Here is a 19581-nt window from a genome sequence, read left to right on the forward strand (position 1 = left end):
TGGATGCACTAGTCATCTTTCATGAATCATTTGATTCTGGCATGGTCCTGGAGGACTGGAAGGTTGCAAATGTCACTCCGCTTTAAGAAGGTAGGAAGGCAAAAGAAAGAAAATTATAGGCCAGTTAGCATAATCTCAGTGGTTGGGAAAGTGTTGGAGTCGATTATTAAGCGTGATGTTTCTGTATACTTGAAGGCTAATGATAAAATAAGTCCAAGTCAGCATGGTTTCTGTGAAGGGGGTTCTTGCTTGACAAATCTGTATTTTTTGAGGAAGTAACAAGCAGGGTGGACAAAGGAGAGGCAGTGGATGTCATTTACTTGGATTTTCAGAAGGCATTCAATACGGTGCCACACATAAGGCAGCTTAATAAGATAAAATCCAGTGGCGTTACAGGAAGGGTACTAGCATGGATAGAGGAATGGCTGACAGGCAAGAAACTGTGAATAGAAATAAAGGGGTCTTTTTCTGTTTGACTATCAGTAACTAGTGGTGTTCCTCGGGGGTCAGTATTGGGACTGCTACTTTTCACATTGTCACTGATTTGGATAATGGAACTGATGGCTTTGGCAGTTTGCAGATAGTACAAAGATAGGCAGAGGGGTAGGTAGTGGCAGCAATGTGATTGCAGCAGGACTGGGCAAAAATGTGGCAAATGGAATACAGTGTTGTGAAATGTACCATAATGCATTTTGGTGAAAGGAGCTGTTGTGCTGATTATTATCTAAATATGGAGAAGTTTTAAACTTCAAAGGTGCAGAGGGACTTGGGAGTCCTTGTGCAAGACTCCCAGAAGGTTAATTTACAGGTTGAGTCTGTGGTAAAGAAGGCAAATGCAATGTAGGCATTTATTTCAAGGGGAATAAAATATAAAAGCAAGGAGATAATGCTGAACCTTTATAAGACACTAGTTAGGCCCTACTTGGAGTATTGTCAACAGCGTTTTTTCCCCGTATCTCAGAAAGGATGTGTTATCATTGTAGAGAGTCCAGAGGATGATTCCGGGAATGAAAGATTTAACATATGAGGTGTATTTGACAGCTTTGAGCCTGTACTCACAGGAATTTAGAAGAATGTGGGGGGATTGCATTGAAACCTTCGAAATGTTGAAAGGAGTAGATAGGGAGGATGTGGAGAGGATGTTTCCTTTGATGGGGGCATCCAGAACCAGAGGACACAGCCTCAAAATTGATGGGCAACCTTTTAGAATAGAGGTACGGAGGATTTTTTTTTAACCAGAGAGGAGTGAATCTATTAAACTTTCTGCCACGGACTGCAGTGGAGGCCAAGTCCGTGGGTATATTTAAGGCAGAAGTTGATAGTTTCCTGATCAGTCAGGACATCAAAGGATGTGGCGAGAAGGCAGGTGTATGGGGTTGAGTGGGATCCAGGATCAGCCATGATAGAGTAGCCTAATTCTGCTTCTATGGTCTTATGGTGAGTGTAATTTGTGGTGGCTAGAGTGCAAGCATGCTCCATTGAAATGTAATCTGGATTTTTTTTGTGATGAAATGGTGTAAATTAAACCTGGTTTTTCTAGAGTTATTGATGTCCAGTGGTGTTCCCATCATTAATGCACAATAGATGGCCAGCTATAGAACCAGATCGGAGATTGAAACTTGCTCAGTCACAGTGTCATAAAGGAGTAAAGCATGACAGCAATCCCTTCAGCACATCTTGTCAATGCCATCCAGGTACCCACCTTTGCTAGTCCCATTTGCCTTCAATTGGCCTGTGTCCCTCTCATACTTTTCTATTTGAGACTTAGCCAAATTTCATTCTTTTAAATGTTGTGATTATACCTGTCTCAACATATTCTCATTCCATTATACATTCGACCCTCTGCCTGAGTACGTTGCCTCACAGGTGGCTTTTATATCTTTCCTTTCTTACCTTGAATTATGCCCTCTAGTTTTTGCTTCTCTTTCCCTCAGAAAAAGACATGCATTCAGCCTACCTAGACGCCCCATTTTTTGGTTCAATAGAGCCCATGTGCACTTCAAGGTCATTATTAAACAACTATTAGTAGTATAAATGAGAGCTTGCTTAACAAATTGGAACATATGTTTTGTGTGTTGCAGTGATTTGTTGAAAAATAATTTTCAGTGCACATGCCTACAATTAATCTTGTAGATACACGGATGTGATTGATGTTGTGCAAGCTATCCAGATGCATCCAGACCCTGAGGTTCAGTCTTCATTTGTCATTGGTGCTGTCACCACCTGCATTGACCCACAGTGCTCAACTATGGAACACAGGTACCATTTGAACTTGGTTGCTTAAATGATATGATAATATTTCAAAGGACACCTCTTTCTTAGCTTCTTGAAAATTCAACATGTGGAATAGGATTTGGAGTTGGCTATATTGCCTCTTGCCTGCATCGCTGTTTAGTAATCATGCACGTCAACTTGTTTTCATTCTTTTGTTATCATTTGACTTTACTTAAAACCAATGAATCTCTTTACCTATGTTGGTTTCTAAAGAAAATTGCAACATTAACAGATCTGTACTGCTTCTTGGCAACGTTATCAGCCTCTTCTTTTAGTGTAATGGTGTCATTAATCCCCTAATTAGCCACTGGAATAATTTCATCTGCAGAGTTTCTGAATCATCTAATTTATACTCATTAAGAATTAGGAGATAGTTATCTGAATATTTGCTGTGCTTATCTTCGTTCATACCTTTCACTCCACTTTGGATATAACATCAATCAGACCAATTTAAATGTATTTGCTTTTCAGAAGCCTGGTTTTTGCCTGAAGCTGATTAGGGACTCCCATGTTAGATTCACCAAAATATGGTCATTCTCGCCAAAGGCATGTCATTGTTTGTTAGATGTTAAAATAATTTGTTTTCAATTGATTACATAACACGTTCCCCTCGGAAACACTCTCAAAATTATTCTTGAAAGAAATTTGGCTGTTGTTGCCAGTTTGATTACCCTTGAGTCCGTCAAAGTTAGTCGATCAGAATTGTGACACTGTTTTTGTTACACATTCCTCTGATTTCTCAATTAATCACCCAAAGTTAGCAAATAATTGGAATGGCTTATGGGATGTTGGCCTTTCTTGCAAAGGGTGTGGAGTAAAAATAGTGGAGAAATTCTAGTGCAACTTGTGGAGTGTTGGTAAGACCATATCTGGGGTACTGTATATGGGTTTGGCTTTATTTAGTGAAAGATATGCCAGTGTAGGAGCCATTATCCATTTTCTGTCTCTCTATATTGTATTTTCTGTTGGGTAATTGGTCAGGTGGGTTGGGGCACAGTAGATGTGAAGAGTGTAGTTAATATTCATGCTTTGTCTTTAATTCAGTTTCTAATCTGGTTAGAGCAGGGGCTAGTTTGAGGGAGTTATTTATTTTTGGTGACCGCTAATGTTTAAAATATGTTGAGATTGCTTGGCTTAGTATGTTTAAATTTGCTAATGCTTATGTACGTTTGAATATGCTTAGACTGCTTATTATATGGCTAGCTTTAGTTTCATTCATTTTTTTATCCTTGCATATCAGTTCGTTTTTGCTAATTTCTTAATAGAGGATCAAACTTACTTTCTTTGACTTAGAACTGTTATTGGAGCTAGTCATACAGTGTTAACCCCTCATGTATAGTCTCGGAGTGGTTTTGGTTTGTTTGAAAGTCACCGCTAAATTTGGTGTTGAAGATAGTGCAAAGAAGGTCCGTGAAGTTGTTTCCTTGTATAAAGGATTTGCATAGACATCAGGTTAGGCCTTTACCTATTGGAGTATAAAGAATGAGAATGATCTTAGTTGAAATGTACGATTCAGCTGGAGGTGAATGAGGAAAGTAAAAAAAAAGGGAAGGAAAAATGCAATTCTGGAGCTATTAGGTGCAGAACTCTTCACTGTTAGAAATCTGAAACTAAAGAGAAAGCTGTACATACAAAGCAAATCATGAAGAATTTCTGCAGAAAGAAACATTTGTTTAGTATTACAAGTGGGGAAGCATTCAGCACAACCATATGAATAGAACTTAAAATACGAAATGGATAATCACTCTGGCTTTATATATCCCCCAGTCGTCTGCAGCAATTACAGAAATAACACACTGGACAACAATTTTTTTCAAAAGTGTTTTTTCCTCAATTTTTTTTATTTTAGACTGCTTGAAGATGAATAGAAATATAATTTCAGACTACTTGTATCACGTAGGCAGTTAGAGAAACAACAACTTAACTTTTATTGAATATAATGTGTTTAATTGCATAATGGTGCTGATGCTTTGCAATAGTTCAACTAAGTTAAAAATATTTTGTAAATGATTTTCATTTGTACTCAGTGTCTGAGGCTTTTCGCTTAAGTGTCCAACAATAATTTGCCAGCATTGATAGATTCCAGTTGCCCTGGTATCTTTTATCCATGACCGCGATGTCCTGGTGAAACCTTTCACCATGCTCGTCGCTAACAGCAACAGGATTTGCAGGGAAGAAGTCTAAATGGGAATGCAGAAAATGAATCTTTAGTGACATGTTGCATTTCATGGTTTTATATGCTTGAAGCATGCTTTCAACCAGCTGCATGTAGTTTGGTGCTCTGTAGATGCCGAGAGAAATTTCAACAACTTCCTTGAATGCCTTCCATGTGATTTTCTCCTGTCCCACTAGAAATTCTTCAAATTGCCTGTCATTGATGACCTGTTTGATTTGTCGACCAACAAAAATGCTTTCCTTAATCTTGGCATCAGTTACTCTGGGAAGCATCTGTCTCAAATATCAAAATCCTTCATAGAAATTTTTATGCCTGGTGATAGCAAATTCCATCATTACAGTCCTGAACCCATAATTATTACTAAAACCTGCCCTACCATGTAGCAGCCACACCGCCTAAGCATGCCTGGACACGATAGGAAACTTTCCAGCTGACATTGTAGGCAACATTTTAATTGACTTGAATTATGAATTAAAGTAATAAACATTAGTGATTTCAAAAAATGGTGTGTGATAGGGAAATTTCATGGTGATTTTCATGATCAGTAGCCCAAAATTCATTAGATACACCTAAAGGTATTCAGGGAGCAAAATCTTTGTTGTCCAGTGTAATATGTAGGGAAATCACAGAAATGTGAATAATAGGATTGTAATGAAAGGTGACTTTCAACTTCCCTTGTATTGATAGCTTACTAATCCTCAACTACATATGGAGGATAAAGAAATTTGACATGTTGCCTTTGACCGTTACCAATTTTTATTGATGCACATTGAAAGTATCCTATTTGGATGCAGAACAGCTTGGTGATTGCTCTGCACATGACCATTAATTACTGGGATCTTTTTGAGTTTATTTTACTTAGGGTGTTTGATATTGGGTTGATAGGATAGAAATAGTGTTTCCATGGAAGAAATTATAGCTGATCATAAGAGTCATAGAGCACTGCAGCATGGAAGCAGGCCATTTATTATTCTGCCTAGTCCCATCAACCCACATCTGGACCTTGGGTCTCCATACCCCTCCCATTCATCTACTTATCCAAACTTCTCTTAAATATTACATTTGAACCCACATCTACCGATTCTGCTGGCAGCTTATTCCACACTCACACCACCCTCTTAGTGAATTAGTGATGAGAATATATGTACAGTGGCATGCAAAAGTTTGGGCACCCCGGTCAAAATTTCTGTTACTGTGAATAGCTAGCGAGTAAAAGATGACCTGATTTCCAAAAGACATCAAGTTAAGGATGACACATTTCTTTAATATTTTAAGCAAGATTACTTTTATTTCCATCTTTTACAGTTTCAAAATAACAAAAAAAGGAAAAGGGCCCGAAGCAAAAGTTTGGGACCCTGCATGGTCAGTACTTAGTAACACCCCCTTTGGCAAGTATCACAGCTTGTAAACGCTCTCTGTAGCCAGCTAAGAGTCTTTCAATTCTTGTTTGGGGGATTTTCGCCCATTCTTCCTTGCAAAACGCTTCTAGTTCTTGCATGTACTGCACTTTTGAGGTCTATCCACAGATTCTCAATGATGCTTAGGTCAGGGGACTGTGAGGGCCATGGCAATACCTTCAGCTTGTGCCTCTTGAGGTAGCCCATTGTGGAATTTGAGGTGTGTTTAAGGTGTGTTTAGGTTCATTATCCTGTTGTAGAAGCTATCCTCTTTTCATTTTCGGCTTTTTTACAGACGGTGTGATGTTTGTTTCCAGAGATTGTTGATATTTAATTGAATTCGTTCTTCCCTCTGCCAGTGAAATGTTCCCCGTGCCACTGGCTGCAACACAAGCCCAAAGCATGATCGATCCACCCCCGTGCTTAACAGTTGGAGAGGGGTTCTTTTCATGAAATTCTGCACCCTTTTTTCTCCAAACATACCTTTGCTCAATGTGGCCAAAAAGTTCTATTTTAACTTCATCAGTCCACAGGACTTGTTTCCAAAATGCATCAGGCTTGTTTAGATGTTACTTTGCAAACTTCTGACGCTGAATTTTGTGGTGAGGACGCAGGAAAGGTTTTCTTTTGATGATTCTTCCATGAGGGTCATATTTGTGCAGGTGTCGCTGCACAGTAGAACAGTGCACCACTACTCCAGAGTCTGCTAAATCTTCCTGGAGGTCTTTTGCAGTCAAACGGGAGTTTTGATTTGCCTTTCTAGCAATCCTACGAGCAGTTCTCTCAGAAAGTTTTCTTGGTTTTCCAGACCTCAACTTGACCTCCACCATTCCTGTTAACTGCCATTTCTTAATTACATTACGAACTGAGGAAACGGCTACCTGAAAACGCTTTGCTACCTTCTTATAGTCTTCTCCTGCTTTGTGGGCATCATTTATTTTAATTTTCAGAGTGCTAGGCAGCTGCTTAGAGGAGCCCATGGCTACTGATTGTTGGGACAAGGTTTGAGGAGTCAGGGTATTTATAAAGCTTTGAAATTTGCGTCACCTGACCTTTCCTAATGATGATTGTGAACAAGCCATAGCCCTAACAAGCTAATTAAGGTCTCAGACCTTGGTAAAAGTTAATTGAGAGCTGAAATCTCTTGGGATGCCCAAACTTTTGCAGGGTGTTCCTTTCCTTTTTTTTCCACTCTTAAAATTGTACAAAACAAAAATAATACACTAATCTTGCTTAAAATGTTGAAAAGGATGTTTCATCTTTAACTTACTGACTTTTGGAGATCAGTTCATCTTCTACTCACTTAACTATTCACAGTAACAGAAATTTTGAGCGGGGTGCCCAAACTTTAGCATGCCACTGTATCAGTGTGGTGCATTCTGGTGCAAAATACAGTTGATTCTACTGGGGCTCCACAGGGAACTGTCTTGTCTCCCTTTCTCTTCACCATTTACACCTCGGACTTCAACTACTACACAGAGTCTTGTCATCTTCAGAAGTTTTCGGATGACTCTGCCATAGTTGGATGCATCAGCAAGGGAGATGAAGCTGAGTACAGGACTACGGTAGGAAACTTTGTCACATGGTGTGAGCAGAATTATTTGCTGCTTAATGTGAAAAACACTAATTTGCTGGTGGTAGACCTGAGGAGAGCTAAGGTACCGGTGACCCTTGTTTCATTCCGGGGGGTCAGTGTGGACATGGTGGAGGATTACAAATACCTGGGGATATGAATTGACAATAAACTGGACTGGTCAAAGAACACTGAGGCTGTCTACAAGAAGGGACAGAGCCGTCTCTATTTCCTGAGGAGACTGAGGTCCTTTAACATCTGCAGGACGATGCTGAGGATGTTCTACGAGTCTGTGGTGGCCAGTGCTATCATGTTTGCTGTTGTGTGCTGGGGCAGCAGGCTGAGGGTAGCAGACACCAACAGAATCAACAAACTTATTTGTAAGGCCAGTGATGTTGTGGGGATGGAACCGGACTCTCTCACGGTGGTGTCTGAAAAGAGGATGCTGTCTAAGTTGCATGCCATCTTGGACAATGTCTCCCATCCACTACATAATGTACTGGGTGGGCACAGGAGTACATTCAGCCAGAGACTCATTCCACTGAGATGCAACACAGAGTGTCATAGGAAGTCATTCTTGCCCATGGCCATCAAACTTTACAACTCCTCCCTTGGAGGGTCAGACACCCTGAGCCAATAGGCTGGTCCTGGACTTATTTCCTGGCATAATTTACATATTACTATTTAACTATTTATGGTTTTATTACTATTTATTATTTATGGTGCAACTGTAACGAAAACCAATTTCCCCCGGGATAAATAAAGTATGACTATGACTATGAATAGGATAGGGTAAGAGTTCGGCACGGACTAGAAGGGCCAAGATGGCCTGTTTCCGTGCTGCAATTGTTATATGGTTATTATATAGTTAAAAAGGTATAAAAAAGATAAACCAGCCTTCAGCTGAGTAACAAACTTTGTATTTAAATGAAATACAGAACAAATTAGAACACTACCAGTACTACTAGAGTACTATAAAACTGCATTAGTTCCTAATAATTATCGATTGAGGAATTCACCTGCTGTGTTCTTTTGATTGACTGTAAATTAACAAAATCAGTGTAGCACCTTGTGTAGATAATGGACAGCCTGGTAGAATGCTTCGATGATTGTATCCTTCAGGTGTACATTTTCATTGCAGCATTAAAAATGATTATTGACACCTTCAAGTTATTCGTAGTTCCTGATTTCTTGAGTTGGCAGAATTGTTTCATTTTCACTCCCGCCTGTTTCTGGCATCTCGAAGCCTAAATGCTTGAAGCCGCAGTGAGCAAAGTAGTTCTGAATTGTTTTATCGCTTATTTCTTGCCAACTATCAGTGACAAAAATCACTTTTTTGAACATAAACACATGCAACTGACTATTTAAAAACTGGTCACTGTAAGTCTGGTATAGTGTCTAATGGCCATACAAGCACACTTGACTGCACTAGTTAGCAATTGTTTGGCAAGGCTCCTGTCCCAAATAAGTGGGTGCCCTGATTAACTGATGGCCCAATTAACAGGGATCTGCTGTGTTCACTTAATTTCCTTTTGAAGAGCACAACCATCATCAGACCTTCTCTACCATGTAATCCTTTTTGTTTTCAACTGATTATCTCTCAGGGTTCCTTTCCCTTTCCAGGAGTTTACTCTAGGGAGTTATCTTAATCTATATAATAGATCTGTGACAGCTTTTGAAGATTTTTGATTATTTTCTATGTACATTCTTTCGATGTGAGATTCCACCTCCTTCTCCTTTCTTGATTCCTTTCCAAGATTTAATGTGGTCAATTGAAAACATAATTTTACCCTATGCCATAAGTTCTGTACCCTTTCCATCATAAGAACATAAGAAATAGGAGCAGGAGTAGGAGTAGGCCATATGACCCATTGAGCCTGCTCTGCCATTCAATAAGATCATGGCTGGTATGGCTATGGACTCGTCCCCACCTACCTGAATTTTCCCAATAACCCTAATTCCCCTATTATGCAAAAATCTATCCAATTTTGTTTTAAATATATTTACTGAGGTAGCCTCCACTGCTTCATTGGGCAGAGAATTCCACAGAATTCACCACTCTCTAGGAAAAGCAGTTCCTCCTCATCTCTGTCCTAAATCTGCTCCCCGGAATCTTGAGGCTATGTCCCCTCGTTCTAGTCTCACCTACCAGTGGAAATAACTTTCCTGTCTCTATTTTATCTTACCCCTTTCATAATTTTATATTTTTCTATAAGATCTCTCATTCTTATGAATTCCAGCGAATACAGTCCGAGGCTACTCAATCTTGCCTCATAATCTAACCCCTTCATCTTTGGAATCAACCTGGTAAACCTCCTCTGCATGGCCTCCAAAGCCAGTATATCTTTCTTCAAGTAAGGAGACCAGAATTGCACGCAGAACTCCAGGTGTGGCCTCACCAGTACCCTGTACAATTGCAGCATAACCTCCCTGCTCTTAAATTCAATCCCTCTAGCAATGAAGGTCAACATTCCATTTGCCTCTTCGATAGCCTGCTGCACCTACAAACCAACCTTTTGTGATTCATGCACAAGCACTCCCAAGTCCCTCTGCACGGCAGCATGCTGCAATTTTTTGCCATTTAAATAATAATCTGCTCTTCCATCTTTGCAAAGTGGATCACCTTGCATTAACCAACATTGTACTCCATCTGTCAGACCTTTGCCCAGTCACTTAACCTATCTAGATCTCTCTGCAGACTCTCTGTATCTTCTGCACAAATTTGCTTTTCTACTCAATTTAGTGTCATCAGCAAACGTAGATACACTACACTTGGTCCCCTCTTCCAGATCATTAATGTATAGCGTGAACAGTTGCGCACCCAGCACTGACCCCTGCAGCACATCTCTCACCACCGATTGCCAACTAGAGTAACACCCATGCATCCCAACCCTCTACTTTCTATTAGTTAACCAATCCTCTACCCATGTAATACATCACTGCCAACTCTATGCATCCTTATCTTATGGATATGTCTTTTATCAGGCACCTTATCGAGCACCTTCTGAAAGTCCAAGTAAGTAACATTAATTGTTTCCCCTCTATCCACTGCACTCGTGATATCCTCAGGGAACCTTAGTAAGTTTGTCAAACAGGACCCACCTTTGCTGAATCCATGCTGCGCCTGCCTGATGGATCCATTTCTTTCCAGATGCCTTGCAATTTCGTATTTAATGATAGCTTCAAGCATTTTCTCAACTACAGATGTTTAACTGGCCTATAGTTACCTGCCTTTTGCTTGCATCCTTTTTTGTTTGAATAGTGGCATGACATTCGCCGTCTTCCTATCCGCTGGGACCTGCCCAGAGTCCAGTGAATTCTGGTGAATTATCACCAAAGTCTCTACTATAAATTCTGCCATTTCTTTCAGTACCCTGGGATGCATTCCTGGCCCACAAATTTGCTCAGCACTGCCTCTTTAGTGATAGCTATTGTATTGAGGTCCTCACCTCCTATCGCATCCATAACATCTCTCTTTGGCATGTTAGGCATGTCCTCCACCATGAAGACCGACACAAAACGGTCATTCAAAGGCTCAGTCATTTCCTCATTATCCAATATCAATTCCCCCTTCTTGTCCACTAAGGGACCTACGTTCATATTAGCCATGCTTTTCCACTTTATATAATTATAACAACTTGTACTATCTGTTTTTATATTTTTTGCTGGTTTATTTTCATAATCTGTCTTCCCTTTCTTTATTGCTTGCTTAGTGGTTCTTTGTTGCTTCTTTAAGTGTTCCCAGTCTTCCAGTTTCTCACGACTTATGGCGACTTTGTAGGCATCAGCTTTTAGTTTGATGCCTTCTTTTATTTTTCCTTAGATGTCCAAGGCTGGCTCTCCCCACCTTTACTGTGCTTGCTTTTAACTGGAATATACTTTTATTGAGCACCGTGAAAAATGTCTCTGAAAGTCTTCCACTGTTCCTGAACTGTCCCATCATATAGCCTTTGTTCCCTAAATTCTCCTTCATCCCATTGTAGTCTCTATTACTTGAGCATAATACACTGGTGTTAGATTGAACTATTGCACAATCCTACTGTGATCACTCTTTCCACGAGGATCACTAATTTTACCTGTCTATTGCACAGGACCATATCTAAGATAACACATTACCTTCTCTGTTTTCTTGGTTCATATTCTAACCTGAACCAGGCTTGTCATTTTTGAACCCCAGTGGCAATTCCAGCCGCATTCTGTCAAGGACCAGCTTCATTTCACCTCAGTAACATAGCAAGAGTTAATTGGCTGAGAACTGGAACATCTGGACCGCAAAGGTGCATACATCAGGATGCTCTTTATTGATTACAACTTGGCATTTTTAACACCATCGTACCCTCAAAACTAATCGGTAAACTTGAAGACCTGAGCCTTAATACTCCCTTTTGTATGTGCAGTTGGATCCTGGATTTCCTCACTTGGAGATTGCAGTGGGTTCAGATTGGCAAAAACATCTCCACAATTGCCATCAGCACAGGAGCACCGAAGGGATATGTACTTAACCCCTTGTTCTACTCGCTTTACACCCATGACTGTGTGGCTAAATACAGCTCCAACACCATATACAAGTTTGTGGGTGACTGCACTGTTGTGGGCTGCATCAAAGAGGGTGATGAATCAGCATGCAGGAGGAAGATTAAAAACTTGGCTGGGTGGTGTCACAACAAAACTCTCTCACTTAATGTCAGTAAGACTATGGAACTGATTGTAGACTTCAGGAGAGGGAAACCAGTAACCATTGGAGAATCAGAGGTGGAGAGGATCAGTAACTTTAAATTCCTAGGTGTCACTACCTGTCCTGGATCCATCATATAAATATAATTGCAAAGAAAATGCTACAGTGCCTCTACTACTTCAGGAGTATGGAGGTTTGGCATATCATTGAAAACCTTGGCAAACTTCGAGAGATGCGAGGTGGAAAGAATTCTGACCGGCTACGTTACAGCCTTGTATTTGAACAGCAATGCCTTTGAACAAAAATCCCACAGAAGGTATTGGATTCAGCCCAGTACATCACGAGTGAAACCCTCCCAACCGTTGAGCATATCTAGATGAAACATTGCTGTAGAAAAGAGTATTCATCATTATAGGTCCTCACCACCCAGGCCATGCTCTTTTCTTGCTGCTGGCATCAGGTAGAAGGTACAGGTGCCTCAGGACTTGCACCATTAAGGTCAAGAACAGTTACTACTCCTCAACCATCAGACTGGTGAACAAAAGGGGATAGTTCCACTCACTAAGGACTCTGTTATATTGTTATTTCATGCTCATTATTTATTGCTATTTACTTGTATCTGCATTTGCACAGTTTGTGTACAGTTTACTGTTCTATAGATTTGCCAAGTATGCCCACAGAAAAATGAATCTCAGTGTTGCATGTGGTGACATCTATGTACTTCGATAATAATTTTTATTTTGAGTTTTAATAACAGCCTCAATTTGCTGTTAAATTCTACATATGACTTCTCTCCGTATTGATTCAATTATTTCATGAGTCCTGTCCTTAAATCTTGTGCTCCATTAACTTTACACCCAAGTTACTGTACAAAATCAATATACAGCTTATATTGCATCAGTTAGGAATATTTGATCTGTGTCTCTTGTATCTTCGTGCAAAATATGACTTTAGTTCCTATTCATCATTGCTCTTGGACATTGTGTAACTTTGAACCATACTATCCCAACCAGTTATTGCTCCTAGCATTGTGCTGGATGGGGAATCCTGTTGTCATTTCTGTTCCATTTTGAAAGCACAAATAAAGCTATCAACTGTAATGATTGGAAAATTCCATTCTTTCTGCTTAAGATAAATAATTACAAATTCCTAGTAATAGTAATGCCTAACCATGATTGTGATAGCAGTAGGTAGTTCCAAGCTTGATCAAAACAGTATTCTTCACTCCTATGGGTTGTAGAGATCCAAGTAAGGTCCTCAGGCAATGTTCATACCCCTTAGCAAATTTGCAGATTGTTGTGAGACTTCAGAAAGAACACTCAGCTGGCCGAATGGCCTATTCTGCTCCTTTGTCTTATGGTCATATTCTACTTGTATCAATTGACTTATTATGTGTTATTTTCATAATATACTTGTTTTTTTCCAGGTTACTTTTCCCAAAGCTTTTGGATCATTGCTCTCAAGGTATTTAGAATTGAAGTAGATACTGTGTATATTGTTGAAAGTAATTGCTTTTTTGCTCTTCTGCTTACCTCGGATCTTTTGATGTAACTGAAATGTTGTAGGATTGTATGCAGGTAATGCAAGTGCATGCTTGCATCCTGTATAGGTATTGCAATGGTAATTTTTGACAAAGGTTAAAGTTTTTCTGATACACTGCTACTTTTATGCACCATGTAGCTATCTAAGACTATTTCTTGATGAAGTGATCTTAGCCAGTTGGAACATTGACTTTAGTAATAAACTTTATAGCCGAGTTCCGTTTTATGCTTGAGTGTCAGTGTGTGCTTTTTGCAATAGAAATTACGTAATTGAATCCAAATATTAAAGTCCTTTCTGGCCTTTGCCAGTACATTAAGCCAGTTTAAAGCGGTTGAACTACTCACAGAATCATTTTAACTGACAGACAGATGGATCCCAATTGGCCCTTCAGGTTTGTGAGCCAAAAATGGAGTGGTGAGCTACAATGCTACCGCTCAATTTAAAATTTTTTTAGCATCCTTCTAGACACCCACTACTGCTTTTACTAAGATTTTTCCACTGTGTAAACCTGAGGATTTATCCGCACAGTGTGATTAATTTTTTTTTTACTGTGAATGCAGCTGGTGGGGTGGGGTGGAAGGAAGCTAAGTTTGAGTTAGAAATCTGAGATTTGGTGCATAAGACTTCAAACTAAGGGATACAATGGAAAGAATAAGACATTAATTTTCAGTCTCAGTTTCTCAATCACAGAGGCGTAGAGCACTATAACAGAAGCAGGCCCTTCAGTTCATCTAGTCTGCCGAACTGTTATTCTGCCTGGTGCACCCAGACCATAGCTCTCCATACCCCTCCCATCTATGTACTTATTCAAACTTCTCTTAAGTGTTGCAATCAAACCCACATCCATCACTTCCACTGGCAGCTCATCCCGCACTTGCACTACCATCTGGGTGAAGAAGTTCCCTCCCCCCACCCCCAGGTTCCCCTTAAATATTTCACCTTTCATCCTTAACCTTTCGTTCTAGTCTCACCCAACCTCAGTGGAAAAGGTTTGCTTGAACTTATCCCTCATAATTTTCAATACTTCTATCAAATCTCCCCTCATTCTTTTACACTGCAGCGAATAAAGTCCAATCTAAACTTTTCCCTGTAAGTAAGGTCCTCAAGTCTTGGCAGCATCCTTATAAATTTTCTGTGTATTCATTTCAATCTTATATTGATAACTTATTGAGCTACCTTTTTTGTTTGTTTGCAGGAGTGGTTAGTAATGTAGTTTTCACAAGCTTGACCTCCGAGCAAAGGCATCCGCTCTTGGTGCATCTGCAGAAGTTGATTCGTGCAGCAAACCCCAGAGTTGCATTCATTCTAGCAGAAAAGGGAGCAGTGACAAGGTATTAAAATCAAGACTGAATTTTTGAATTCCACCATCATTTAGAAGACACACCCAGTGAATTATAGTTAATACATAATAAGTCTCTATAATTCTGTAATGCTAACATTAAGCAAAAATGTGGCTACCTGCTAAGTGCCTGTATCTGGAATTTCACATAGATGAAAGATTAAATATCTCATTTATATTTCCTATTAATTGCAATAGATGGAAACAAATATTTCTTGCATGTGGTTAGGATGCTTTACGTTCTGTGAAGATTAAAATAAAATCTAAGGCATTAAATTAATAAATCAGTATGCATTATCACCGTTATAAAATTCCCCTTTATCCTTCTGTCCCACAAAACCTAGGAATGCTGATATTGAAATGATTCTGTCTGAAAGCAGTTTCTCAGAACCCTTCATGTTGAGAACACGTTATTTGACGTTTCCTGGCTGGTAAGATTTTTCAGTGTACATTATTTTTGTGCTACTCTTCGCAAGCAAGCGGTAGGGAGAAGTGTAAGTGATTAAGCTGTGAAATTGTGCAGACATTCTGGTATTTTTATCAACAATTTTGTTACTATTTACGTTGATTAATTCAAATTATTAGTTATTTCGTGCTAACTCAACTGCCAATTTCATGAAAAAGCTTTGGCGGAGACATTGTGAGCAGGAGAGCCTGTTCCTGTGTTGTTTTGTTCTATGTAATGTAACTTGGATGAAGAGATTTTTAAATTAACAATTTAACAAAATAGTGTAGCCTGTACTGAAACACCTTTTACAGATGCCAATATGCTTTGCATGCAATGTTGTTATGGAGAAAGCTTTACTTGGCTAAGGAAAAATATTTTTAAGAAAATTCAATATTCATGAATATTTTGGAAAGAAATGTATAGTTTAATTTTACGTTTCACCTAGGTGGAATGGCAAATTCAGATCAGGACCAGTTTTCCCACAAATGACTCAGATCTGCATTCGGTTCAACCGTCCACTTGATAAGGCCCGATTTGTGACTAAGTGTAAAGGTACAGTTAAGTTTTATAGCGAGGTATAAAGTTCTTCAGTTTCTTTGGATCAGCGGCAAAACATCAACTGCTGATTATTTTATTTTACCAAGCTTGTTCTGAAAGATGGTGCAATTGTAAATGGAAATAAAATGATAATAAGGTAGATAGGTACAAATATAATTCTATGGGCTAGGAAGTATTTTAAAATATGAATAATAATTTGGTTTCATGTCTGGATGATATATCTACTTGTGTGACAATGCATTAGTCCCGCTGACAACTAAAAGGATTTGAGATTCTTTATCTCCCTTTCAAGCTAGCATTGTACATGTCATAACTTTGAAAAGGCAGAATAAGTACATTATTGTCAGAGTTGAAAAGTTATTGATGTATCAGTTGAAAGTTCTCAACACGATTGCTGTGTCTTATTTAAAAAATCTTAGTAAACCTCTTACAGCTGATCTTTTGCTGCTGATCCAAAGAAACAGAAGAAAATGATAAATTGTAAACTTGAAAAAGAATTATTTTCCTTTGGACTTTGCTAGATTTTCTATACAATTGATTCTTAGGAAATAATTCCTTTCCATATCTTGTATTGTTTACTTTGCCATTATATGTAAACCAAACCTATTGATTCTGGAAACAAGTAAGGCAGCCTTCCAAGCTTGTATCAGAATTCGTAAATTCAGATTAATGTCATCAGTCTGTTACACTATTATTTTTCTCTCTTAAGATGTATATTCCCAACACTTTTATTTCAAATGTTCCAATAACTTTTCAGCATTTTTTCTTCTGTTAGTGTCTGTTCATACTTATCTCCTATTTATATCTCCTCCAGAGAGATCAATTGTGATGACTAAGTTTTCACCACCTGAATAAGCTGCCTATTATGTTGACCCAGTGTGTGAAGTTATTTAACTGTTATATGCTATAAAGAGAAAATGGTTGGTATTTGGAAGGATAAGTAAATATTAATGGCAATTGCCTTAAATCTTCAAACTGTTGTGTAAAACATTAAAACCAAAGAATATTTACAGCATTTTTCCTTAGTAACCTTGATCTGCATTTTGTGTCCATCTAGCACTGAGGAACACGTTGAAATCAAGTCCTTTCTGTGGAAATGTTTATCATATTCAAGCACAGCTGAAATTTTCAGGTAGATAGTTTCATTGCTATCATTCTTCTGTGTAAGGTGGTATAAATGCTGGGGCAATTGAGATGTTTTTGTCCACAGAATCACACAGTATGGAAGTAGATCATTCAGCTCAGCTCATCCATACTGACTAATGGGTACCTTTCTGTATTAATTCTATCATGCAGCACTTATTCCTAGATACCTAGTCTTTGCTAGATGATACACACGCTTATCTTGACTCTTTTTAATTGCTCTCAGGGACTTTGCTTTAGACAGTGCATTCCAGATAGTTACCACTCTCTGGATGAAGAAAATATCCTTCGTGTCCCCTCTGCAAAAAAAATTCATTTACATTGGTCAGACAAAATCTCTGCTTGATAAAGCCATGTTGGTTGTCCATGATTAGTCCTTGCTTTTCCAAATGATTTTTAATTCTCTCCCTCAGAAGACTGGTAGGTGCTAGAATGAACTGTCAAAGGTGGGGGTGAAGGCAGACGTTATAGAGACTTTTAAGAAATGGAGAGATGTGTACCATGTGCAGGCAGAAGGAATCGGGCGTCAGCAGCTTAATTACATCATGGGCTGAAGGGACTGCTTCCTAGTAATATTGTTCTATGTTCTAATATGAAATATTGATTCTGTGCTCATGGTTGCTGGGTATGCTGAGTACCTGTAGTAGTTTCTGTTTTTATTTACTATTTCCACAGTATTTTGCTTTTGTAATGTTTGCTAGATTTTCTGCTAGACTAATAGTGATAGCTTCTTTCTACATTTGTAGCTGCACTTCCCATTGCCACTCTTATTAAAGTAGATTTGCTTTCTGTAAGGCTAAGTTTTAGGTGCTGCAGTTCAACTTGAATTCTTTCACTTCAACTTGTCAACAAATGCATACACAAATACTTAAATCTATAAAGGAAAGTGAAAATGTAAAAGTGAGAGTTAAGTGAAGTCCAATGTTGTACATCATTTATTTCTTACCTAAGTATTTTCTGGATTGCTTTTTTAAATGTACTTGTGGGATTTAGTTTGACTGCCAAGTCTGTTAATTCTTCCCATTCTGATTTTGAAGGTGGTGGTGAGGTACGTTCTTAGCCAGTGCTTTACTTCTGGTGGAAATACTTATGTGGGGAGGAAGTTTCAAGACTTAGAACTAGCAAGAATGAAGGGACAGTGAACTATTTCCTGTAACTTAAAAGGGCACATCTGTGTGGTAGCATTCTAATATGCTTGCTGGTATTAACTGCTCCTTGCTTCAGTCTAAGATCCCCTCGTGTTTTAAGAAGGCAACGATAATCCCGGTGCCGAAGAAGAGCAAGGTGACATGTCTGAATGACTGTCGACCTGTGGCTGTGACATCAATTGCTAAGAAGTGCTTCGAGTGATTGGTTATGGCACACACCAACCACAGCCTACTGGTCAACCTCGATGCTTTGCAATGCGCCTACCGGAGCAATAGGTCAACGGCAGATGCCATCTCTGTGGCCCTACATTCCTCCCTAGAACACCTGGAGAATAAAGACGCATATGTAAGGCTTCATTGACTACAGCTCTGCCTTTAATACCATCATGCCAAGTAAACTGATTCCTAAGCTCTGGAACCTGGGCCTTAGCACTCAGATCTGTAGCTGGATCTTCAGCTTCCTCACAGACAGGACACAGGCTGTAAAAATAGGGGACAAACTCTCCTCTACAATCACTCTGAGCACCGGTGCCCCACAAGGCTGTGTATTCAGCCCCCTGCTGTACTCACTGTACACCCATGATTGTGTAGCCAAGTTTCCATCGAACTCAATATATAAGTTTGCTGATGACACCACAATTGTAGGCAGTATCTTGGGTAATGATGAGTTTGAGTACAGAGAGGAAATTAAGAACCTAGTTGCATGGTGCGAACACAATAACCTATCCCTCAACATCAGCAAGACGAAGGAATTGGTTGTTGACTTCAGAAACAGTAGCGGACAGCACAACCCAATTTACATCGGTGGTGCGCAAATGGAACAGGTCAAAAGCTTTAAGTTCCTCGAGGTCAATATCACAAATGACCTGACTTAGACCAACCAAGTAGAGTTCACTGCCAAGAAGGCCCACCAGCGCCTTTACTTCTTGAGAAAACTAAAGAAATTTGGCCTGTCCCCTAAAACCCTCACTAATTTTTATAGATGCACCGTAGAAAGCATTCTTCTAGGGTGCATCACAACCTGGTATGGAAGTTGTCCTGTCCAAGACCGAAAGAAGCTGCAGAAGATCGTGAACACAGCGCAGCACATCACACAAACCAATCTTCCGTCCTTGGACTCACTTTACTCTGCATGCTGTCGGAGCAGTGCTACCAGGATAATCAAGGACACAACCTGCCCAGCCAACACACTTTTCATCCCTCTTCCCTCCGAGAGAAGGCTCAGGAGCTTGAAGACTCGTACTGCCAGATTTGGGAACAGCTTCTTTCCAACTGTAATAAGACTGCTGAACGGATCCTGAACTGGAT

At 39.4% G+C, this 19581-nt stretch overlaps 1 protein-coding gene across 2 annotated transcripts in view; it reads left to right on the forward strand.

Moving 5' to 3' along the window:
- Positions 1–19581, forward strand: part of dnaaf9 (dynein axonemal assembly factor 9) — a 149866-nt gene that overhangs the window by 114515 nt on the left and 15770 nt on the right. For both annotated transcript variants that reach the window (XM_063047127.1, XM_063047128.1), the window contains 6 exons: positions 2134–2259; positions 13522–13559; positions 14833–14968; positions 15321–15407; positions 15870–15976; positions 17040–17114. In XM_063047127.1, the coding sequence (XP_062903197.1) occupies positions 2134–2259; positions 13522–13559; positions 14833–14968; positions 15321–15407; positions 15870–15976; positions 17040–17114 (569 nt within the window). The remainder of the gene's footprint in view (positions 1–2133; positions 2260–13521; positions 13560–14832; positions 14969–15320; positions 15408–15869; positions 15977–17039; positions 17115–19581) is intronic.

Source organism: Mobula hypostoma, chromosome 4 (genome assembly GCF_963921235.1).
Source record: "Mobula hypostoma chromosome 4, sMobHyp1.1, whole genome shotgun sequence".
NCBI classification, from domain to species: Eukaryota; Metazoa; Chordata; class Chondrichthyes; order Myliobatiformes; family Myliobatidae; genus Mobula; species Mobula hypostoma.